Raw genomic sequence first — 26887 nt, 5'->3', positions numbered from 1 at the left:
CATCTTTATTATGATACAGACTGCTCAGAATTTTCTTTTTTAAAAAAAGGAATTTTAGAGGTAGTAGTTTCTGTTTTTATCAATGTATTCTTTTTATAATGAAACATACACCTTTGCTTTCAAAGCCCACAGCAAGTACATTTCTTATGCCTTGGCCCTAAATGTCAAATATAATTTATGTATTCTTTCTAGGTAAATGTTCTTTGAAATCATGCTAAATATGTTTGAGACCAACTTAAAAAACATTTAAGAAATTAAAGTGAAAAGTAAAAACTGAAAGGAAATAAAAGACACCAGACTGGAAACAAAGAAATAAAACTCTTTTCATTTAGTTAGGATTCCATACATAAAAAATCCTAAGGAATACACACACACACACACACACACACAGACACACACACACACACACGCAGACACACCTTACTAGAACTGATAAACTAATTCAGGAAGATCACTGGATACAAGATCACTACAAACAAACTCATTCTATTTCCATGTACTGGCAATGAATAACCAAAATTAAAATACATAAAACAATTCCATTCACAATAGCATCAAAAAGATTAAAATACTTGGGAATAAATTTAATGAGAAACACAAAATCGGATATCCACATGCAAAAAAGATACATTTAGACCTTGCCTTACACCATAGACAAAAATTTACTCAAAATCGACCACAGACCAAAATACAACAGCTAAAACAATAAAACTACTAGAAGAAAAAGAGAAGAAAACCTTTGCAAACCTGTTAGGCAAAAACCTCTTAAATATGACACTAAAGGGCGGGCTCGGTGGCTCACGCCTGTAATCCTAGCACTTTGGGAGGCCGAGGCGGTTGGATTGCCTGAGCTCAAGAGTTCGTGACCAGCCTGGGCCATGTGGTGAAACCTCGTCTCCACTAAAATATAAAAAATTAGCTGGGTGTGGTGGCGTGTGCCTGTAATCCCAGCTACTCTGGAGGCTGAAACAGGAGAATCACTTGAACCTGGGGGGCGGAGGTTTCAGTGAGCCCAGATTGCGCCACTGCACTCCAGCCTGAGTGACAGAGTGAGACTCCATCTCAAAAAGAAAAAAAAAAACGACACTAAAGTTGAGTCATAAAAGAAAAAAATGTATAAATTGGACTTCAAAAATAAAACCTGTGCTTCAAAAGTCACCATTAGGAAAATGAAAGAGACTGGATTCCAGCCACCAACCAGAAGAAAACATTTGTAAATCATACATAAACAACAAATAACATAAAGACAATCCAAATTTCAGGATGGGCAAAAGATTTAAGTAGACATTTTACTAAAGAAGATATATAAATAACTAATTAGCAAAACCATGTTTAATATCATTAACTATTGGAGAAACACAAATCAAGACCACAATAAGATACCACTTCCTATCCATTCAGATGGATACAAAAAAGACAGATAACAACAAGTATTGATGAGGATATAGTAAACCTGGAATGCTCATAAATTGATGGTGGGAATGTAAAACAGTACAGCCACTTTGAAAAGCAATTTGGTAATTTCTTAAGAAGTTAAACACAAATTTGCCATACAACCCAGCAATTCCACTCCTAGGTAAAGACTCAACAGAAATGAAAACATATGTCCATAAAATACTTGTACACAAATGTTTATGGTAGCATTGCTCCATAACAGGCAAAAAGTGGAAATAATCCAAATGCCCATCAACTGCTGAATAAAGAGAGGGCACTCTGTAGGCTGGGCACTGTGGTTCACACCTGTAATCCCAGCACTTTGGGAGGCCGAGGTGAGTAGATCGCTAGAGGTCAGGAGTTCAAGACCAGCCTGGGCAACATAGTGAGACCTTGTCTCTACTAAAAATACAAAAATTAGCTGGGTGTGGTGGCATGCACCTGTAATCCCAGCTACTCAGGAGGCTGAGGTATGAGAATCATTTGAACCCAGGAGGCGGAGTTTGCAGTGAGCAGAGATGGAGCTACTGCACTCCAGCTTGGGTAGCAGAGCAAGGCTCTATCTCAAAAAAAAAAAAAAAAAAAAAAAAGTGTGCTCTGTCCATAATATGAAATGCTATTTAGCAACAAAAAGGAATGAAGTACAGATACACACAACGACATGGATTAACTTCAGAAACCTTATGCTAAGTTAAAGAAGCCAGATGCAAGAGACTACAGACTTCATACCGTATAATTCCATTTTTATGAAATGTCTTGAAAAGGCAGATAGAGACAGACAGATGAGTGTTTGTCTGGGGCTGAGGATGGGAACAGAGTAATGACAAATGGGCAGGAGGGATCTTTTGGAGGCATGGAAATGTTTTTAAATTGTACTGTGGTGACAGGTGCACAGCTGTAGAAATTTACCAAAATCATCACATAATACATTTACAATGGGTGAATGGCATATAGTAGTTTTGCATTTTGAGAGTTGTTTTTTGAGATGCTGCCCAAGATGGAGAGCAGTGGTGCGATCACGACTCACTAAGGCCTCGAAATCCAAGGCTTAAGAAACCCTCGACCTCAGGCTCCTGAGTGGCTGGGACTACAGGTATGCAGCACCACATCCAGCTAATTTTATTTTTAAATTTCTATAGAGATAGGGTCTCACTGTGTTGCCCAGGCTGGTCTCAAATGTCTGGCCTCAAGTGATCCTCCTGCCTCAGACTTCCAAAGTGTTGGGATTACAGGTGTGAGCCACCACACCCAGACAAGTCATTTTTTAAAAAGTAAAAATTGCAGGGCTGGGCGAGGTGGCTCACGCCTGTAATCCCAGCACTTTGGGAGGCCAAGGTGGGTGGATTCACAAGGTCAAGAATTTGAGACTAGCCTGGCCAACATGGTGAAACCCTGTGTCTCCTTAAAAAAAATACAAAAATTAGCCAGGCATGGTGGCGTGTGCCTGTAATCCCAGCTACTCAGGAGGCTGAGGCAGGAGAGCTGATTGAACTTGGAAGGCGGAGATTGCAGTGAGCCAAAATCGCACCACTGCACTCCAGCCTGGGCGACAGAGCAAGACTCTGTCTCAAAAAAAAAAAAAAAAAAATGTAAAAATTGCAAAGTTTTTGTGTCTATATCTCAGACACCAAATTATTTCACGGAAATTGAAAAAGATTACTATTCAAACTGGGGATGGAGCTCTGAAGTCAGTATTATAAAATGAAATGCCTTTAATGGCAGTATGTGATATAATATTACATTAATCACCATGTTCTTTATACATGAGAATGACATTTACATACTTCATGTATTAAGTATTGATTTGGGGGCTGGGCGCATTGGCTCAAGCCTGTAATCACAGCACTGTGGGAGGTCCAGGTGGGCAGATCACAAGGTCAGGAGCTCAAGACCAGCCTGGCCAACATGGCAAAACCCCATCTCTACTAAAAATCCAAAAATTAGCTGGGCATGGTGGCACATGACTGTAATCCCAGCTACTTGGGAAGCTGAGGCAAGAGCACCACTTGAACCTGGGAGGCGGAGGTTGCAGTGAGCCAAGATTGTACCACTGCACTCCAGCCTGGGCAACAGAGCAAGACTGTCTTTAAAAAAAAAAAAAAAAAGGATCTATTTTGGAGTCTCCTTATAATTTCAAACATGCTCCTCTAACAGGAATGAATATGCAGACAGAGAAGCTAAGTAGCTTGTCCACAGACAGATGGACTTTATCAAATGCCATGTGCCTCACTTCATATGATGAAATTACAATTTCAATGTATCTTAAAGAAGAAAAATAGTCACAAAATAATCTTAACTATAGCTGATACAATGATTTTCCTGTCTATTCAATAACCAGTAGCCCCTTAAAACCAAACATACTGTGTCAATATCTAAATGTGTAAGTTTTACTGACAGCAAGTTAGGGATCAACTTAATATTTCTTAAGATAAAATTTCTATATAAGGATAAGGATAAAAGTAACTGGCACGTAACCCCTTTATTCTGAATAGTGGCAATTAAAAACAACGAATGGCAATTTCGCCTGCTGTATTAGTTTTCTCATGTGTCACAAGTCACCAGAAACTTAGTGACTTGAAAACAACACCCACGTATCATCTCACAGTTCTGTACGTCAGAAGTGTGGGTGGGTTCCACTGGGCTCTCTGCTTAGGGTCTCACCAGGACAAATTCAAGGTGTCGGTCAGCCCGGGTTCTTATTTACAGGCTCCAAGTAGCAATCTGCCTCCAAACCCATTCCAGTTATGGATGGAATTCTGTGCTCTGTGGTTGTAGGATGGAGGTGGCTGTTTCCTCGCTGCTGCCAGCCAGGGCCACTCTCAGCTCCTAGTGAGCACCCACACGCCCTCCATCTGCAGAGCCAGCAACAGTGTGTGGAATATTTATTGAGCTTCATATCTTTCTGACTTCCTCCTTGCTGCCAGTCTGAGGAAACTCTCTGCTTTTAAAGAGCACATGTGAGTAGATTAAGCCCACTCGGACACTCATCTTCATTCCACCTGCAGAATCTCTTTTAGCCATGTTACACATGGGGGCAACACCACGAGGCGAGGGTCATGGGGCTGCACCATGACCACCTGCCTTTCTAATTAAACTATAGTTAAAGGCAACTAAATATCCTCCCACTGAGGAATAAAAGTAATCAATGCAGAAGGAATCGTGTATTTAGAAAACTCACCATTTTGTAACTCCCTAATAAACTCCATTCTTTGTTTTTAATTGCCACTATTCAGAAGAAAGGGGTTAAGTGCGGCTACTTTTATCCTCATCCTTATATAGAAATTATATGTCTTAATGAACATTAGTTAAGTTGATCCCTAATAAAATAACTGATTTAGACAATGATTGTCAATGAGAAACTGACGCCGACCACATCTGAGCCCACTTTAGAGACTTGACTACAGAGACCCTAAATGGCATGTGCCTCCTGCTACGACGTACACAGCACCACCTGTAAAGTGCTCCTACCAAAAAACAGCTGAAGCTAAACCTCATTAAGCTGTTAGAGCAAACTCTCGGTTTACAGGAAATGTAGGAAACAGAAGTACAATTTAAATGATACCATTAAAGGCCGGGCATGGTGGCTCACGCTTGTAATCCTAGCACTTTGGGAGGCCGAGGTGGGCAGATCACTTGAGGCCAGGAGTTCAGGACCAGCCTGGCCAACATAGTGAAACCCTGTCTCTACTGAAGAAAAAAAAATTAGCTGGGTATGGTGGTGCACACCTGTAATCCCAACCACTCAGGAGGCTGAGGCACAAGAACTGCTTGAACCTGGGAGACGGAAGTTGCAGTGAGCAGAGATTGTGCCACTGCACTCCAGCCTGAGTGACAGAGCAAGACTCTGTCCCAAAAAAATAACTAAAAATTTTTAAAAATGTTTAAATGATACCATTAAGAAGCAGACAGAAAAGCCCAGAACATGGAACATTCTACAACACATGGGACCCAGTTTCTTCGGTAAGTTAATTACCTGTGCATGTGCTGGCGAGGGCAATGCGGGGGAACTGGTCTAGATTACAAGAAATATTATCACCAATTACAATACAAGAACAGTATTTGAATCCTGATTCAAACCAAGAGTTAAAAAAAAAAGACAAAAAACATTTTTAAGTTAATCAGAGAAATTTGACAATAAATTCGGTATTAGAGTACACTAAGAATCATGGTAAATTTCATGTTTGGGATAAAGGTACTGCGTTTGTATAAGAAAGCATGCATACACTTTAGAGATGCATATAGGACAAAATGCTGTGACTGCTTTGTTAATTACTTCAGCAACCACAAGAAAAGGCAGGATGGGAAAACAAAGTATAGCAAAATGGTGAAATATATCAAATCTAGGTGATGTAACTATATATATATACACACACACACATACATATACATACATATGGGGTTAATTACTCTAGTCTACTTTTCTGTATGTTGAAAATTTTTAACATAAACAATTTGCTTCTATTCACTGAGCATCTGCTGAGAGCCAATTGTCGTGTTAAGGGATTCAGGTACACCACCAGCTAAACCCTCTCGACAGCCTCATGGACCAGAACTATTATTATCCCTACTTTTATAGATAAAAAGTAACGAAATAACAACCACTTTAGGGTGTAGCCAAACAATCTGCCAGTTCGGCAATGCCTCAGAGGCCAAGTAAATTAAAGACTTCTATGGTTTCCATTTTGAAAACCATTTTTACCAATTGCCCACAGCATACATTGGAGGGCAGTTCCCAAGCCCTATGGTGATCCTGTGTGTCGGGGACCTTGGGAGGTAAGGAAAGAGGGAAAAGGAGCAGATGGGTAGGCAGATAGAGGGTGAAACAGAACAAGAGGACCAGCAAAACAATGAGGGGAGAGGGAAGGAAAGATGGAGAAGGGAAAGAGTAAGGCAGGAACGCATGGAGTCAGTGACGGAAGGCGCAAACAGAACCTGGAAAAGGAAGATCTGGAGTGTCAGACACATTTACTCCCACCATGGCCCACCTTCCACTCTCCCCCAATCCCTGAGACCAGGCAGAAAGTGGGACTACTACAGAGAAAAACGGGGAGCAGGCCAACAACACTGGACAGCTCTGTCAAAACGTAATTACAGATGGTGGTGTGCGCTCTCCCTAAGCCTCCAATCAGCCGCTGTTCTTTCCTGTGACCATGACCTTCCCAAGCTCAAACTCAGCTTCTCCTGACCAGATCCAAGGTCACAAACTGAAGAGAAGAGAAGAAGAAATTATTTATTTAAACAGTGTTTAACAGCTTCAGAGAAAATGCACAGCCCATCAGCGCCCAGTGAGGCTGCTCTCAGGGAACAATCCGTGCAGCTGAAATACTCGGCTACACTAACCACTGCAAGCTCAGGTCAGAGTCTCCTGGTGCCAGGGTCAGGTAAGGTTTTAATCCAAGCAATGGGAAATACATGTGTGGGGGGCTGTATGTATGTTTGGGGGGACTGCAGACAGGAAAGGAGCTACAGAAGGGAGAGAGAAGAACAGAAAACACAAAAGAAGAATCCTGGATGCATTTCAGACACCGAAATGAGAGCTGAAGGGAAAGCAGACTGAAGTTCTGATCCATGCTACCACCAGAACGAACCCTGAAGGCCTTATGCTGAAGAAGCCCAGTGCAAAAGGCCACACAGTGTGTGATTCCCTTCATGTGGCGTGTCCAACACAAGCAAATCCATAGAGGCAGAAACTCGATTCGTGGTTGCCAGGAGCTGAGGGAGGGTAGAAGGCAGAAGGACTGCTAATGGGTACAAGTTCTTTTGGGGGTGATAAAAACATTCTAAAATTAGGCAGTGCAGATGGCTGCATGACGGTGAATACACAAGAAGTCACTCAACTGTTTACTTTCAATGTGTGGATTGTATGCTATGTGAAACATACCTCAATAAATCCACAAAAAATAAACAAATTTTTAACTAGCAAATAAAAAGATAATTCCTTTTTCCCTCCACTCCCAGATACAGGTTCTCTCTCGTTATCATATATTATTTTGTTTTTTAGTACAAAATCAGAAGCAAAGGAGAACATCTCTGTAGCTTACAGTAACCACACACCATGAAAATAATGAGAAGCTGTGAGAACTAACAAAACGAAAGCCAAACTCTTTTAACTTATCTGTTCCCCAACCAACTCCTGAGGAGCAGGATGAAATATCTCTATATGGCAAAGGCCAATCGCTTTCCACACACAGTGCTCAGGCACAGACAGACCACACGTCATCTGCTTCTCCAAACCACTCCGTCCACCTTTTCCTCACTGTAGTTCATGCGTGATCAAAGAAGCTGTATCTACCAAAGACCCTCTTCACAGACAGGCTAATTTTTGTAAATCAGATAAAGTGGTTTACAAAAATCCAAAGCTTTCTGCACCAGCTTCTACTGGTAATTATTTTATTATTTACTGGTTAATATTTTATTATCAGAGTAAAGAAGAAGGAGAACTGGGAATCAGAACAAGTCACTCCACCTCCCTGTGTCTACATCTCCTCATCAGCAAACAAAAGGGCAAGCCCAGAATTATCTCGAAGAATACGCAGTCTTAAAGGGATCTATCAGTCTATGTCTATTAATCATGGAAACAGAGCACAAATTGAGTTCTAGGGAACTTTAATTTCTTGGAATTTTCATAAAGTAATTTCCTCCAGCCATAAAATAATTTTAAAACTATTACACACAGCTCCCTAGCAAACCACCTCAGTAACCACATGAGGCAGGCAAGACGCAAAGAAAAGAAAGGAATATCCTATTTTCTTACATTCAGCAATGCTGATTTCATGTAAAAATCCTAGAATTACCCCTTTCCCAAGAGCTTAATCATAGAATATGTTACTAGGAATATAAGTCATCTTTAAATACCTTATTACATGAAATTTCCTTTATTCCCAGCTGCAGCTATAGAGGCTATAAAGCACTGGGGGGGTGCATTCATATATTACTATAGTATCGCCCAATTTCATCACTAAAATTACCATATGCCAAATGAACAAGCAGGACTTACCAATTTTCTGATTGAAAATCTTGTCAAAGGTTATTTCATTTCTCTCTGCAAGATACTTCTGCATCACACTCCGGATACTGGAAGGGAAGAGTGACACATTTTTAACAATACAGCCTACATTGTGAGTAACCATTCCCAGGATGAGAAAGATATGGATGTCTTGACTCAAAGATACCAGCTTTACAAGAGACCCTTCTTACCATGACTGCATGAAATGCAGACCAGCCTAAAAGCTGGAAACTTCACGGCCTTAGCCACCATCCCCTCCTGCAACACAGGGCCAACCTTACATGTAGAAACTCAACTGCAGAAAATAACTTCAGGGCTTCAAAAACCCACCCTCAATATATCTGCTCTCCAAAATATTCACAAATGTGTGTGCACACACAAACACATGCACACAGCACACACCCTACATGCACACACACACATGCCTGTGCCCCCCGACCACAAATTCTGCTAATCAATAAATGAGCTTCTTTCTAAAACAAAAGCAAAAGTTTCCTAGATATAAATATTTTTAAAATCATATTTCTATACTCCAACAATAAAGCACAAAACGTAATTAAAAGATTTAGCTTGCAATAAAATAAAAAATATCAAATACTTTGAAATTATTCTTTCAAAATATGTGCAAGAACTTTATGGGAAAAGTTACAAATTGTATTGGGAGACATTAAGGAGGATCTAAATAAATAAGAAGATATACCACAGTGATAAACAGAGAAATTTAATACTGTAAAAGTTCAAAGTCTACCCAAATTTATCTATGATATCAATATAATCCCGATTAACATTCCAGTAGGGTTTTTCATAGAACATAGAAATAAATAAGCTCTTTCTAAAATTTATACAAAAAATACAGGATCAATAATAGCCAAAACACTTCTGAAGAAAGAATAAAGATACTGGGGCTTATTATAAAGTTAAAATAATAAAGACAGGATAAACAAACTAATCAAGGAAATGGAAGAGAGTGCAGAAACTGAGCCACACATGCATTCAGCGTTGACATATAATAGAAGTAGCAAGTCAGAAAAATGGGGAAAGGATGCATTATTCAGTAACTGAACCCCAAAAGTGATTATCCAAATGGAAAAAGTAGAAAATAGAATCTCTATTATCCACTGATGGTGGGAGCGAACAATAATTTAGCATTACTTGTTTTTTTACTTTTTAAAACAAATTGAGGCATAATTTATACATAATTAAATGCACACTTAAAGTATATTGTTAGGCAGGCGAGGTGCTTCATGCCTATAATCCCAGCACTTTGGGAGGCCGAGGCGAGCAAATCATCTGAGGTCAGGAGTTCGAGACCATTCTGGCCAACATGGTAAAACCCTGCCTCTACTAAAAATACAAAAATTAGCTGGGTGTGGTTGCGCGTGTCTCTAGTCCCAGCTACTAGAGAGGCAGAGGCAGGAGAACCACTTGAACCCAGGAGGCAGATGTTGCAGTGAGCCGAGATCGTGCCACTGCACTCCAGCTTAGGGGACAGAACAAGACTGTCTCCAAAAACAAAGTATATTGTTAAATGTGCTTTTGACAAACATATACACTTATGTAACTACTATCTTAAGATACAGGATATTTCCATTGCCCCAAAAAGCACCCTTTACAATCAATCTCCCCATATTCTAGAATCCAGGCAACTATTGACCTGCTTTCTATTAACACAGATTACCCGCCCCAGTTCTAGAATTTTATATAAAATAAAATTACACACTATGTTGTCTATTGTGTCTGGCTTTTGTTTGACATGAGACAGCTTCATCCATATTGCTATGTGCATAAGTATTTCGTTCCTTTCTAATGCAAACAGCATGCCATTGTATGAATATTCCACAATTTGTTTACCCAGCCATCTGTTGACAGACATTTGGGTTGTTTCTATAAATAAAAGTGCTTTAAATATCTATGTATAAGTCTTTTTATGGGCATGCGTTTTCATTTTTCACAGGTAAACACCAGGAAGTGAAATGTTGGTCATATGGAAAATCATATTTAACATTATGAAAAACTGATGAACTACATTACAAACTGGTTGTGCCATTTTACAATCCCACCAACAATGTATGATAGTTCCAGTTGTTCCACATCCTTGTCAACACTTAGGTTGTAAGTCTTTTTAAATTTTGGCCACTCCGTTGGGTGTGTAATAGTATTTTATTGTACTTTGTATTTTAATTTGCATTTCTCTAATGAATAATGATGTTGAGCATGTTTGTACATGATTATTGGAATTCTCCTCTCTTCCTTCTAGAGGTGTGTAGACAAATCTTTTGTCTACCTTTTAACTGAGTTGTCTTACTATTCAGTTGTACAACTTCTTTACTTAGTCCAGAAATAAGTCCTATGTCAGATTTATGTGATGCTAAGATTTTCTCCCAGTTAGCACCTCAGCCCTTCATTTTCTTCAAAGAATCCTTCTCAGAGCACAGGTGCTTAGTTGATGAGTTCCAATTTATTGACATTTCTTTGATGGACAGTCTGTGCTAAGAAGTCGTTCATGCCTCAAGGTCATGAAGACTGTAAGCTATATTTTCCTTTAAAAGTTTTAAAGTTTTTGGTTTTGTGTAAACACAAATATGGTCTAATATCCATTTCAGGTTAATTTTTGTGTAGAGTACAGAGTACAAGGTAGAAATCAAAGTTCTTTTTTTTCTGTATACTATTTCATTGTTCTGGTATTACTTGTTGAAAAGACTTCCTTCTTTCTTTTTCTCCATTAAATTATCTTGGCACCTTTGTTGGTTCAACACTAAGTATGTGCAGGTCTATCTCTGGGCCATCCTGTTGCATTGATCTGTACATCTATCCTTATATACACATTGTATTGTCTTCACTGCTTCTTTTCTAACTTAAGAAGTTGGATCAATGAATTTAAATTATTTCTAATATAACCATTTAAAATTATAAAATTCCCTCTAGGCATCAATTTAACTGCATCTCACAGATATTGATATATTCTACTTTCATTTTCATTCTATTCTAATTATCTTCTAATTTCCCTTGAGATTTCTTCCTTGACCTATGAGTAATTTAGAAATGTGTTGCTTCATTTCCAAATACTTGGAGATTTCCAGTTATCTTTCTGTTATTAAATTTTACTTTAATTCTTTCATGGTCAGAAAACACACTTTGAATAACTCAGTTCTTATACGATTTATTGATATGTGTTTTGTTGCCTAGAATATGATCTACTGTTTTGAGTAGTTCATGTACACTTAAAGGGAATGTGTATGCTGCTGTTGGATAGACTGATTCATAAACATCAACCGAGTCAAGTTGGGTGATAGTGTTGCTTAGATTTTTCTATATCCTTACGGATTTTCTGTCTACTTTTTCTATAAATTACTGAGAGAGGAGTGTTGAAACTGTCAACTAAAATTGTGAATCTATTTCTCTTTTCAATTCTGTTTTTGTTATATATTTTACTGCTCTGTTGTTAAGTACATGAACATTTAAGAACAATGTTGTGCTTCCGTGATGAAATAATCCCATGATCATTATGAAATATACCTTTTTAATGCCTGTTTATAATCTTTGTTAAGTCTATTTCATCAGATGCTAATCAAGTCATTCCAGCTTTCTTTTGGTTAGTGCTTATACAGTATTATATTTGTCTATCTTTTTGCCTTTAAGGATTTATATCTTCACATTTAAAATAAGTTTCCAGTTTACAACAGATAGTCATCCCTTGGTATACAAGCCATGAGTTCTATCTAGGACCCGCCTCAGATCCCAAAATCCTAGGATGCTCAAGTCTCTTACATAAAATGCTGTAGTATCTACAGAGCACTTACGCACAACCTCTTGAGTAGTTTAAATCATCTCTAGGTTACTTATAAGACCTAATGCAATGTAAATACCATGTAAATAGTTGTTATACTGTATTGGTTTTTATTTGTATTTTTATTGTTGTATTGTTATTTCTCATTGTTTCTTTCTTTCCAAATATTTTGATCCGTAGTTGGTTGAAAACCCAGATGCAACCCGCAGATATGGCCAGGCACAGCGGCTCACACCTGTAATCCCAGCACTTTGGGAGGCCGAGGCAGGTGGATCACCTGAGGTCAGACGTTCGAGACCAGCGTGGACAACATGGTGAAACCCTGTCTCTACTACAAATACAAAAATTAGCGGTGGTGGTTGCCTGTAATCCCAGCTACTCAGGAGGCTGAGGCAGGAGAATCATTTGAACCTGGGAGGCGGATGTTGCAGTGCCCGAGATCGTGCCACTGCACTGCAGCCTGGGTGACAACAGCAAGACTCCATCTCAAAACAAAACAAAACAAAACCCTGCAGATATGGACAGCTGACTGTAACCCACATATATGGGCAGCTGACTGTACAGCTGGATCTTGTTCTTTCACCCTACCTGATGATCTCTTTTAATTGAAGTATTTAAACAATCTGCATACTTCTGTTAGGTAGATACAGTTAAGTGAATTAGCTAGATCATATGGTAAACATGTTTTAGTACGACTTTTTAAAAAACTGCCAAACCACCTTCTATTGTGGCTATACCTTTCAGATTCCCATCAGCAACATAGAATTCCTGTTTCTCCTTGAACATACTTATTTTCTGAGTTTTTTATTTTAGCCATTTTAGTGGGTGTGAAGTAGCATCGCACTGTGGTTTTAATTTGCATTTCCCTAATGAGTAATAATAAGCATTTTTTCATGTGCTTATTAGCTATTCATGTATCTTCTGTAGTGAACTGGCTATTCAACTATTTTGCCCGATTTGGGGAGGACTGGTATCTTAATATTCATAGAATTCTTTATATATTCTGGATACAAGTTATTTATCGTATATGTGATTTTCTTTTTCTTTTTTTTTTTTTTTTTGAGACAGAGTCTCGCTCTGTCGCCCAGGCTGGAGTGCAGTGGCACGATCTCGGCTCACTGCAAGCTCCGCCTCCTGGGTTCACATCATTCTCCTGCCTCAGCCTCCCGAGTAGCTGAGACTATAGGCACCCGCCACCACGCCCGGCTAATTTTTTGTATTTTTAGTAGAGACGGGGTTTCACCATGTTAGCCAGGATGGTCTTGATCTCCTGACCTCATGATCCGCCCGCCTCAGCCTTCCAAAGTGCTGGGATTACAGGCATGAGCCACCACGCCCAGCATATATGTGATTTTCAAATATTTTATCAGAGTCTGTAATTAGTCTTTGCACTTGCTTAGTGGTGTCTTTAAAGGACAAGTTTTAAATTTTTGATTAAACCCAATTTATCAATATTTTTCTTTAATGGTGTCATAGCTAAGAATTCTTTGCCTAACCCAAGGTCACAAAGATTTTTTTCTATGCTTTCTTCTAGAAGTGTTATAGTTTTAGCTCATAAATGCAGATTTATGATCAATTTTGAGTTATTCTAGGAGTATGGTGGGAGGTAAATATCTAAGGGATTTTGGTTTGTTTTTGTCTTTGTTTTTGCATATCAACATTCAATTTTTCTAGCACCATTTTGTTGAAATTCCTATCATTTCCCCCACTAAATTGTCTTGGCATTTTTTCAAAAATCAATTACTATAAATGTGAGGATCTCTCCCCTCCATATTCTGCTCCATTATCTATGTTCTTTATGCCAGTGTAGCACCATGTTGATGACGACAGCTCTACAGAAAGTGGTCAAACCAGTCTAAGTTCTCTTTGTTCTGTTTTCAAAATTGTGTTGCCTATTCTGCTTGGATTTCAAAAGGGACTGCAGTAAATCTATAGACCAATACGGATCAATATGGGAAAAATTGCCACCTTTTTGTTTTTCGCACAGGGTCTCTCTGTTGCCCAGGCTGGAGTATAGTGATGAGATCATGGCTCACTGCAGCCTTGGCCTACTGGGTTCAAGCAATTCTCTCACCTCAGACTCCCAAGTAGCTGGGAACACAGGTGCATGCCACTGTGCCCAGTTAATTTTTAAATTTTTTTTGTAGAGACAGGGTCTCACCATGTTGCCCAGGCTGGTCTTGAACTCCTGGGCTCAAGTGATCCTCCCTGCTCAGACTCCCAAAGTGCTGGGATACAGGCGTGAGCCACCAAGCCAGGACCAGAACTACCATCTTAATAACACTGAACCTGCTTTCATCTGTATTTTGTTCTTGTTTTCCTCTTTTCTTGCCTTCTTCTTGTGATTCAATTTTTATCTCCCCTACTAGATTATTTTAACGCTTTTCTTTCTTCTTTTCCTTAGGGGTTGCTCTAGGGTTTACCATACACATTTTTACTTACCATAGTCTACCTCTAAATAACATTTTACATTTCCATGTCCTGTCTATGATTTGTGCTATTATTGTCATATGCTTTATTCCTACATGTTCTAAACCTCATAATATATTTGTATTGTTTTGGCTTTAGACATGCAATGTCTTTACATTCAAGGGCTTTTATATTATTGCAGGTGCTCTATATTTCTTTGTGGAGATCCAAATGTCACCTGGTACCATACACCTTCTGCCCAACACACTTCCTCCATCTCTTGTAGTGCAGGTTAACTAGCAATGAATTTTCCCAGCTCTTGATTGTCTAAAAAGTCATCATTTTGCCTTTAGTTTTGAAAGATATTTTTATCGGGTATAGGATCCTAGGTTGGCAGGTTTGTTTTGTTTTCTCTCAGCACTTGATGTCACTCCACTGTCTTCTGCGTGCATAGGTTATATAAGAATTGTGCTATAATTTTTATCTTTATTCCTCTGTACATACGTTTTGTTTTAATCTGGCTGCCTTTCTTTATCTAGCTTCTTTAAGAATTTCTCTTTATTGTTGGTCAGTAGTTTAACTATAATGCATCTACAGGTATGCTTTCTCTCCCTACCTTTACCCTGCTTGGGGTTCTCTGAACATTCTTTTAACTTTGTTAACTGACACATAATAATTGTACATATTCATGGGGTGCACTGTGATATCTTGATACATACGATGCAGTGATCGGATCAGGGTAATTAGCATATCCATTATCTCAAACATTTATCATTTCTTTGTGATGGGAACATTCAATGTCCTCCTTCCAGCTATTTGAAATTATGTTTTATTGTTAACTATAGTCATCCTACAGTGCTATAGAACACTAGAATGTATTTCTCTTATCTAGCTGTAATTTTATATCCTTTAACAAATTTCTTCCTTCCCCACCCTTTCTCCTACCCTTCCCAACTTTCTATCTTTCACTGATTTTGGAAAATTCTCAGCCATTTTCTCTTTGCATATTTTTTTAGTCGGCTCTTTCTCTTCTCTTTCTGATATTTCACTTACTCGTATGTTAGAACATTTGATATTGTCCCACAACTTTCAGACATGGAGCATGAGACCCTAATTATAAATCCAAAACTAAAAATATAATCTATAAAATACATGTATGTAATAAAACCATACATTTCTTAAAGGCAGGGAAGTGTGTAATGTGTAATTCATAATGAGTGGCTGCCGACAGGGAGAAGGAGGAAAGGAAACACAAGGCCAGGAGACGGAATGGGGAAGGAACTCACAGTAGTAGGAAATTATTCTCAATATCCTTGTTCTCATGCTGGTACTATAAGTGCTTATAATATTATTTAAAATGAATTAATGAATGAAACAATGACTATAAAATAAAGAAGGCCATGCATAAATTAATAATGAGAGAGTATCATGAATCAAGTGCCATGATTAGTTAAATTCTGTGAATTTAAGTCTAGCACTTGAGCCATGGTAAGTATCAAGTAAATTATGAGTCTCAATAAAGATATGAATGAAGAGGGAGGGTTTATTTTTCAAACAAGTTACAAGACATGCTAAGACTCTGCCAGGGATGGCCTATCACTAATTGTAACAGTACACAGAATAGCCAGTTGCTTGCCCCTGCATTTAATTATACCTAGCTATGAGAAGTCACTCATAGTACTCTCCTGTCTCAAAATTCTGAGGGAATAAATTAAATAATAGTTTTAAATTTTTTTGAAATTGCTAATTTATTAACATTTTCAAATAGATGTTTAAAATGCAAGTAATATAAAAGTAAAAACTAGATATTAAAATGTTCTTCATCTCTCACTTTTCATATTGTCAAATATTTCCTTGATTGAAGCAGAATAGTTCAATTGAGTCTAAACTCTATTCATAGATCACATTACTTCTTTTTGAAGAACAGCAATCTTTTTCTTTGGTAAATTAGAAGACCTCATTTGATTCATCCAACATTTCATGTATGACAACTGGTTTTTCACCTACCCATGACTCTCATTTTTCCCCATGAATACTCTTGAAGAAGTGTTCCAAAAGCATTCTAAAACAACCAACAAATTTAGCAATGTACTACCTATTCCATTCTGACTTTCCAATTTTTCCATACAATTCCTACCATGATATGATTTTTACTCTTCCCTTCTTGTAGAGGGTGGTTGGTGGTAGTGGTTCTTATATACCTTCATGTAATCATCTTCCTTGAAGTAGAATATTTTATACATATATATATACATATACAGGTGTATTACATATACATATGTACATACAAAGCAGGTCTTGCTCTGTCATCCAGGCTGGAGTGCAGTGGTGTGATCATAGCTCACTGCGGCCTCAAACTCCTGAGCTCAAGCCATCCTCCCACCTCAGCCTCCTGAGTAGCAGAAACTGTAAGCGCATACCACCACACCCAGTAATTTTTTTTTTTTTTGGAGACAGTCTCACTGTGTTGCCCAGACTGGTCTTAAATTCTTGGCCTCAAGAGATCCTCCCACCTCAGCCTCCCAAGTGGCTGGAATTATTGGTGCAAGCCACCATGCCCAGCCATTTGTTTATTTAAAAAGTCTAATTTCCTAACCATGAGAAATCTAGTATGTGCTTATATTTTTATTTTTTCCTACAATTCTTCACTATTCCCTTATGTTCTACCTGTAATTTTCTTCACTGTACTATTCAGTCCCTATTTGTATTTTTAATATCTTGCATGTTTTTATTTTTAGCTCAAAGAATGTGGCTGGTTGTCTAATACTACATACAAAAAGTAATTTGATGTATTCCTAAGCATTTTGTGTGTGTGCAGCTACTGTAAATGGGACTGCATTTTAATTTGGCTCTCAGCTTGAACGTTATTGGTGTATAGAAATGCTACTGATTTCTGTACATTGATTTTGTATCCTGAAACTTTACTGAAGTTGTTTATCAATTCCAGGAGTCTCTGGCAGAGTCTTTAGGGTTTTCTCGGTATAGAATCATATCATCGGCAAAGAAAGACAGTTTGACTCCTTCTTTTCCTATTTGGATGCCTTCTATTTTTTCTCTTGCCTGATTGCTCCAGTACTATGTTGAGTAAGAGTGGCAAGAATGAGAATCCTTGTCTGTTCCAGTTCTCGAGGGGAATGCTTCCAGCTTTTGCTCATTCAATATGATATTGTATTTAGGTTTGTCATAGATAGCTGTTATTATTTTGAGGTATGTCCCTTCAATACCTAGTTTGTTTGTTCAGGATTTTTAACGTGAAGGGTAGTGGATTTTATTGAAAGCTTTTTCCACATCTATTGAGATGATCATATGGTTTTGTTTTTATTTATTTTATTTATTTATTTATTTATTTTTGAGATGGAGTTTCGCTCTGTCACCCAGGCTGGAGTGCAGTGGCGTGACCTCGGCTCACTTGCAAGCTCTGCCTCCTGGGTTCACGCCATTCTCCTGCCTCAGCCTCCCGAGTAGCTGGGACTACAGGCGCCCACCACCACTCCCGGTTAATTTTTTGTATTTTCAGTAGAGATGGGGTTTCACCGTGTTAGCCAGGATGGTCTCAATCTCCTGATCTCGTGATCCGCCCATCTCAGCCTCCCAAAGTGCTGGGATTACAAGCATGAGCCACCACACCGGGCCAGTTTTTAATTTTTTATGTGTATAACACATTTATTGGTTTGCATATGTTGAACCAATCTCGCCTCCCAGGAATGAAGCCTACCTGATCATGATGAATTAACCTTTTTGATGTGCTGCTGGATTTGGTTTGCTAGTATTTTGTTGAGGATTTTTCCTCTGTGTTCATCAGGGATGTTGGCCTGTAGTTTTCTTTTTTCACTGTGTCTTTGCCAGGTTTTGGCATCAGGGTAATACTGGCTTTGCAGAATGAGTTAGGGAGGAGTCCCTCCTCCTTGACTTTTTTGTACCAGTAGAATTACAAAACACCAATGAAAGAAATCATAGATGATACATACACACAAATGGAAGAACGTTCCATGCTCATAGATTGGAAGAATCAATATTGTAAAAATGGCCATGCTGCCCAAAACAATCTACAGATTCAATGCTATTCCTATCAAACTACCAATGTCATTTTTCACAGGATGGGTAAAAACTATTCTAAAATTAATATGGAACAAAAAAAGAGCCCAAATAGCCAAAGTAATCTTAAGCAAAAAGAACAAAGCTAGAGGATCATATTACCCAACTTCAAACTATACCATAAGGCTACAGTAACCAAAACAGCATAGTGCTGATACAGAAACAGACACACAGACCAGTGGAATAGAGGAGAGAACCCAAAAATAAAGCCACATGCAGCTTCAGCTATCTGATCTTTGACAAAGTCAACAAAAATAAGAGAGAAAGGACTCCCTATTCAATAAATGGTGCTGGGATAGCTGGCTAGCCATATGCAGAAGATTGAAACTGGATCCCTACCTTTTACCACATACAAAAAAGTCCTCAAAAAATGCAAAAAAGTCCTCAAAAGCAACTGCAAAGAAAACAAAAATTGACAAGTGGGACCCAATTAAACTAAAGTGCTTTTGCACAGCAAAAGAAACTATCAACAGAGTAAACAGACACCCTACAGAATGGGAGAAAATATTCACAAACTATGCATCTGGCAAAGGTCTAATATCCACATTCTATAAGGAACTTAACAACAAAAAACAAATAATTCCATTAAAAATGGGCAAAAGACATGAACAGACACTTCTCAAAAGAAGACATACAAGCACCTAACAAACATATGAAAAAATGCTCAACATCAGTAATCATCAGAGAAACATAAATCAAAACCACCATGAGATACCATCTCACTCCAGGCAAATGGCTATTATTTAAAAAAAACAAAAGAAAGAAAGAAAGAAAGAAAAGAAAAGAAAGAAACAGATGCTGGCAAGGCTTCGGAGAAATGGAAACGCCTATACACTGCTGGTGGGAATGTAAATTAATTCAGCCACTGTGAAAAGCTGTTTGGAGATTTCCCAAAGAACTTAACAAAGAACTACCATTCAACCCAGCAATCCTATTACTGAATATATTTATTTTCTTTCCAAAAGAAAATAAACTGTTCTACCAAAAGAAAAAAAAACCCACATGCACTCATACGTTCACCACAGCACTGTTCATTAATAACAAAGACAAGGAATCAACCTACGTGCCTATCAGTGGTGGACTGGATAAAGAAAATGTGGTACATATACACCATGGAATACTATATTGCCGTAAAAAAGAATGAAATCATGTCCTTTGCAGCAACATGAATGCAGCAGTAGGTGATTATCCTAAGCAAATTAACACAGGAACAGAAAACCAAATACCACATATTCTTACTTATAAGTGGGAGCTAAACACTGGGTACTCACGGACATAACCTTTTTGATGTGCTGCTGGATTTGGACACGAGGGATGAATGGGGGGTAGGGAGGGAAGGGAGCAAGGGTTGAAACACTACTGGATACTGTGCTCACTAACTAGGCAACAGGATCAGTCATACCCCAAACTTCATCATCACGCAATACACCCACATAACAAACCTGCACATGTACCCCTTAAATCTAAAATTAAAGCTGCAATTATTGTTTCTAAAAAGTAATTCAAGATTGACCATAGATCTAAATATAAAGCCTTAAACTATAAAAGTTCTCAAAGAAAATATAAAAAAAACTTTGTGACTAGTTCAAGCAAAGACTTTAGACATGAGAGCAAAAACATGAATAATAAGAGAAAAACTGATAAATTAATTTTGTCAAAATTAAAAACCGCTGCTCCTGAAAAGACACATAGGAGGATGAAAAGACAAGCCACATGCCGAGAGAAAACACTGGCAAACCATCTATGCAATTGAAGATCTGTACCCAACATAAATAAAGACCCTTTAAAGCTCAAGAATAAGAAAATAACCTAATAAAAAATGGGCAAATGATCTGAACAGACACTTCAAAGAAGATATGTGGGTGGCAAATAAGCATATGAAAAGTTGTTTAACATCATTAGTCATTAGGAAATGGTAAACTAAAATCACAAGAAGATTCCACTACATACCTATTAGAGTGGCTACAATTACAAAAGACCATACTAAATGTTGGGAGGGATGTGGAGTAACTGGAATTCTCACACACTGCTAGTGGAAATGTCAAATGAAGCACACACTTTGGAAAACATTTTGGCAGCTTCTTAGAAAGTAAAGTTAAACTACACCTACTATATGATAAATCCATTCCATTTTTAGGTATTTTACCTGAGAGAAATGAACGCATATATCCATACAAAGATTTATACATGGATATTCTCAGCAGCTTTATCTGTGATGGTCAAAAGCTGGAAGCAAAACAATAGCCAACATGGGTAAGTAAACATGCGTATCACTATAATGAAACAGTACTCAGCAATAAAAGGAATGAACTATGAATACATTTAAAAACCCAGATGGATCTCAGAATAACCGTGCTGATTTAAAGAAGCCAGACCCCCCAAAAAAGTACACAACGTTTGATTACAAAGAGGCAGGAGCGAACTTTTAAGGATGGTGCATGTGGCATAATAAAAAATATATTTAGTTTTTGTCTCTGGTTCCTGACACAGAGCTCCAAAAACGCTTGAAATTTCCTGAGAGGAGTGTCTTTTATTCCTAAGGAGCCCTTTTCAACCATACCTGAGTTTATGCTAATGAGCTGACTCTTGGTGGGCTTCTAGATAGCTCAATATGGGGGCTTGTTGCCAGAGGAAGCAAAAGTATGACTAGAGGGTTAAGACTTTCACCCTTATCCCCTGACCTCAGGGAGGCTGGGGATTGAGTTCTGTCACCAACACCCAACGCTTTCTGCAATCAAGCCTACTTTGCTTAAAAACTCTTGAAGAGTTTGGAGAGCTTTCAGGTGAACACATCATGAGATGGGAAGGTGGTGCACTCAGAGAGGGCACAGAAGCCCTGCTCTCTACCCCTCCCTGCAAGACCCTGCACCATGTACCTCTTCCATTTTGCTATTTCTGAGTTGCATCTTTCATAATAAAATTAATCATAAGGATAGCATTTTCCTGAGTTCTGTGAGTCGTTCTAGTGACACAGCACACCGGAGAGGATGGTCATGGGAGCCCGTGAATTTGTGGTCAGCCAGGCAGAAGTATGGGAGACTGGGAACCCCATTCCTAGCTGGCACCTGAATTGGGGCAGTCTTGTGGGAATGAGCCCTTAACCTAGCAGTGGAGAGGGATCTCTGCTAACTTAAGGTGGTGTCAAAATCAAATTGAATTGTAGAACGCCCAGCTGGTAAGACAATTGAGACGTTCATTATCTGAATTTTGGTAATGGTTTTGCCAATGTAGACAAACTCACCAAACTGTGCACTTGTAATATGTTGTTTATCTTAGGTTAATTACACCTCAATAAGCTGTTTGTTTTTGTTTTTTGTTTTTTGTTTTTTTGTTTTCAGACAGTATCGCTCTGTCGCCAGGCTGGAGTGCAGTGGCGCAATCTCAGCTCACGGCAACCTCCACCTCCCAACTTCAAGTGATTCTCCTCCCTCAGCCTCTCGAGTAGCTGGGACTACAGGTGCCTACCATCACGCCCGGCTGATTTTTTTGTATTTTTAGTAAAGAGAAGGTTTCAACATGTTGACCAGGATAGTCTCAATCTCTTGACCTTATGATCCATCTGCCTCGGCCTTCCAAAGTGCTGGGATTACAGGCATGAGCCACCGCGCCCGGCCTGTTTGTTTGTTTTAATTGCACCATTAGGATGCAGTAAGTAAAACCCTGAGTGTGGGGAAACTACACAACAAAATGACCTGGTATCTTTAACAAAAAGTCTCAAGAGAAAATAATGATAGCAGAGGAATGTATAGGTCAAAAAAGAATCAAAAGAAATAACAATCAGGCATAATGTATAGACCTTATTAAAAACTCAATTCAAGTAAAACAGTATTCTTTAAAAAAAAATAGAGAAATGAGACTATGCATTGACTATTTGATAATATTAAGGGAGCATTTTTTTCGTAGTGGCATTGTATTCCACTTTCACTTTTGTATTCTGAAAGAGTTTTTATCTTTCAGGAATGCATATAGAAATATTTAAAGATGAAATCATATATATATAATTTAGACATGCTTCAAAATAATCTAAGGGAAATAGGAGGTATAGATAAAACAAAATTAGCTATGTATTTGATCTGCTTTGGCTGTGTTCCCATCCAAATCTCATCTTGAATTGTAGCTCCCATAATTCCCACATGTTGAGGGAGGGACCCAGTGGGAGGTCGTTGAATCATGGAGTCGGATCTTTCCCATGCTGTTTTCATGATAGTGAATTAGTCTCACGAGATCTGATGGTTTTACAAAGGGGAGTTCCCCTGCACACACTCTTTTGCCTGCTGCCATGTAAGACATGCGTTTGCTCCTCCTTCACCTTCCACCATGGTTGTGAGGCCTCCCCAGCCATGTGAAACTGTGAGTCCATCAAACCTCTTTCCTTTATAAATTATCCAGTCTCAGGTATGTCTTTATTAGCAGTGTGAGAACAGACTAATACAGTATTAATAACTGAGAAAGCCGAGTGATGGCTGTATCAATTTCATACTCCTATTCTCTCCTTCTGTGCATGTTTAAAATTTTCATTATACAAAGTTTTAAAGCATCAAATTCTGGCCTCGAGTCCAGGATTATTACTTTTATACTCCTCACCAAAATAAGAGTTACGTATATCATACACTGTATACTGCTTGGAGGCATAATGACTTGTGTTAATTTAATACCAACTGGCTGGAAATATACCAGCCCTACCTGTCATGGCCTACTGGGGTCCTGATACATAAATCCATGGTAAGCATAATAAATATTGTATTATAATTTTAATTTTTTTCTACTACGAAAGTGGTTGAAAGACCAGCCACCAGACATCTGCTCCCTATGGGCCAAGAACAGGTGGGCTAGGTTGTACGTCAACACCTTACTAGTAGAGAAACTACAATGTTTAGGACACTGCTAGATAACCTCACGTTATTAAAATCCTACATATTCTGAGGTTTAATTATGTTTTATTCTAATGTCCAAAATAAAATGCATTTAAGCAAATATTTTAATTAACAGGTAACATATTGCCCAGAAAAACTAGTAGCACATAATAAGGTAGTCGCAAAGGTTGAACAAGTTTGTAAGAGAGTGCTTTCTAAACTATAATCAGTGAGTGGGCTTGCTGGCTCTATAATCTCAGCTCTTCGGGAGGTTAAGGCAGAAGCATCACTTCAGGCCAGGAGTCCAAGAACTGCCTGGGCAACATAGCAAGAACCCCTCTCTACAAAAAAAATTAAACAGCTAGCCAAGATGGTGGCATGAACCTGTAGTCTCAGTTACTCAGGAGGCTGAGGTAGGAGAATTACTTGAGCCCAGGGGTTTGAGGCTGCAGTGAGCTATGATCTCACCACTGCACTCCAGCCTGGGCGACAGACCTTGTCTCAAAAAAAAAAATTAATAAACTATAAGCAGCACACAAATGAGAATTGTTACCATTACTGACCACCAAGAAAACCAAAAGATTCTTTTTAATGACCATACAATCATATCAAGATTCTGTTCCCCTATATATATAAACAAACTACTTTCTTTATATGTAGTTACTAAGTATTTTCCACAAACCACTCATCAAGCACACAGAATAGAGCTCTGTTATCCAAAGTCACAATAAAAACTTGACCACTAGATTTAAAACCACCAAACTCCACCAGGATTCTGATGTAGTCTGTAAAAGAATCTTAAATAGTTTAATGTCAACTCTTCGAGTTTCCTCAGTATCTTATGTCTTTTACAGGAAAGTCTCATATAATTTGCATAGCATTAAACAATTCAGCACAGGACAATCTATGCTCAGATAACAATCCAATCAGGCTAACTACAAATTTATTTTGTGCTTTTCCTACAATATTTTGATAATCCACATTCTGTTTTAATGCTTTTTTCTTTGCAATATAACTAGATATTAAGGTGACATTAAATATACTTGAATTTCACTGGCCCACAGTCATGAGATACAAAAATCATCCCCAAACAGACACCAGCTGAATGACAAATAAATTTATGGGGTCCTCGGTTTACCTAATTAAAGAGACTGAACCTTTATACTCGAAACAATCCCTTTAAATTAGTTACAACAGGCAGGGCGTGGTGGCTCACACCTGTAATCCCAGCACTTTGAGAGGCCGAGGCAGGTGGATCACTTGAGCTCAGGAGTTTGAGACCAGCCTGGGCAACATGGTGAAACTCCACTGTATTAGTCCGTTTTCACACTGCTGGTAAAGACATACCCGAGACTGGGTAATGTATCCAGGAAACAGGGTTTAACTGGACTTACAGTTCCATGTGGCTGGGGAGGCCTCACAATCATGGTGGAAGGCAAAAGGTACGTCTTACATAGCAGCAGACAAAAGAGAAAATGAGAACCAAGCGAAACGGGTTTCCCCTTATCAAACCATCAGATCTCGTGAGACTTACTCATTGCCACGAGAACAGTGTGGGAGAAACTGCCCCGTGATTCAATTATTTCCCACCAGGTCCCTCCCACCACAAGTGGGAATTATGGGAGTGCAATTCAAGATGAGATCTGGGTGGGGACACAGCCCAATCATATCACCCATCTCTACCAAAACTATAAAAAAATTACCCAGGCATGGTGGTACGTGTCTGTGGTCCCAGCTACTTGGGAGGCTGAGGTGGGAGGATTGCTTAAGCCTGGGAGGCAGAGGCTGCAGTGAGCCAAGATCGCGCCACTGCATTCCAGCCTGGGTGACAGAGCAAGACTCTGCCTCAGAAAATAAAAAATAAAAATAAAATAAATTAGTTAAAAGAATCATTTCAGAATCCATTTGCCTTTTCATCAAAATCCTTTAAATCAGGAATAATACAGAGGAGACTATGTTCTAGGGCTGTGGCGTTATTAGAGGACTGAGACTGGGGTCAGGGAGCCTCATGCAGGGAGGGTTGCAGCCTCCTTGTTTCCAAGAGTAATTTTTCTAAAATATAAATCGGACCATGTAATCATCTCATTTAAAAGACTGCAAGGGCCGCTGGGCACGGTGGCTCACGCCTGTAATCCTAGCACTTTGGGAGGCCGAGGCAGGGGGATCACCTGAGGTCAGGAATTCAAGACCCATGGTGAAACCCCGTCTCTACTAAAAATACAGAAATTAGCCGGATGTGGTGGCGGGCACCTGTAATCCCAGCTACTCAGGAGGCTGAGGCAGGAGAATCGCTTGAACATGGGAGGTGGAGGTTGCAGTGAGCCGAGATCGCACCACTGCACTCTAGCCTGGGCGACAAAGCGAGACTCCATCTCAAAAAAAAAAAAAAAAGATTGCAAGGGCCTCTCTCTTTGCCCAGCGTCAAAACCCCTTAGGGTACTGCAGGGAGCATTTTCAAGGAGGCTGCCTCAACCAGGTCTTGCTGTTGTCTTTCTCACACTGCAGCCACACTTGATTTTTTCATTTTTCATGAAAGACACAGGCTCTTCCACAGTTCCATCACTCTGTAAATACCATTCGCTCTAATGCCCTTTCCTTTTCACATGAAAATCTCCTACTCATCCTCCATGACCCAGTTCAGGGGTCACCAACACTATACAGCCCTCTCCAACTCTGCAGAGGTGAGCCCTCCCACCTCTGTTCCTACTGCTTGCTGTACATCACTGCTGTATCATTTCCCACGATGGACAGTCATGATTTTCTTTTTAATTTATCTTTTGACATTTGTGGGTACACAGTAGGTAGATATATTTATGGGGACATGAAATGTTTTGATATAGACATGCAATGTGAAATAAGCACATCATGAAGAATGGAGTATCCAACCCCTCCAGCATTTCTCCTCTGAGTTACAAACTATCCAGTTATACTCTTTAAGTTATTTTAAAACGTACAATTAAGTTATTATGGACTATAGTCACTCTGTTGGGTTATTGCACAGCAGGTCTTATTCACTCTTTCTTTTTTTTTTTTTTTTTTTTTTGAGACAGAGTCTCGCTCTGTCACCCAGGCTGGAGTGCAGTGGCGCGATCTCGGCTCACTGCAAGCTCCGCCTCCCAGGTTCACGCCATTCTCCTGCCTCAGCCTCTCCGAGTAGCTGGGACTACAGGCGCCCGCCACCACGCCCGGCTAATTTTTTGTATTTTTAGTAGAGACGGGGTCTCACCATGGTCTCGATCTCCTGACCTCGTGATCCGCCCGCCTCGGCCTCCCAAAGTGCTGGGATTACAAGCGTGAGCCACC

The 26887-nt window shown here is 39.1% G+C and overlaps 1 protein-coding gene across 3 annotated transcripts in view; it reads right to left on the bottom strand.

Moving 5' to 3' along the window:
- Nucleotides 1-25276, bottom strand: part of GRK3 (G protein-coupled receptor kinase 3) — a 146697-nt gene extending 121421 nt beyond the window's left edge. Inside the window, exons 1-2 of one of the 3 annotated variants that reach the window (XM_058431684.1) lie at nt 24979-25276; nt 8432-8508 (exon numbers count right to left, since the gene is read on the bottom strand). In XM_058431684.1, coding sequence (XP_058287667.1) covers nt 8432-8508; nt 24979-24986 — 85 coding nt within the window. In that variant the 5' untranslated portion in view covers nt 24987-25276. Of the gene's footprint in view, nt 1-8431; nt 8509-24978 lie in introns of those variants that run through there. The other 2 variants (XM_032139579.2, XM_032139581.2) reach the window with 2 other exon arrangements.
- Between the last annotated feature and the right edge of the window lie 1611 nt (nt 25277-26887).

Source organism: Hylobates moloch, unplaced genomic scaffold (genome assembly GCF_009828535.3).
Source record: "Hylobates moloch isolate HMO894 unplaced genomic scaffold, HMol_V3 SCAFFOLD_19, whole genome shotgun sequence".
NCBI lineage: Eukaryota > Metazoa > Chordata > Mammalia > Primates > Hylobatidae > Hylobates > Hylobates moloch.
This window is presented reverse-complemented; position numbering and strand designations above follow the sequence as displayed.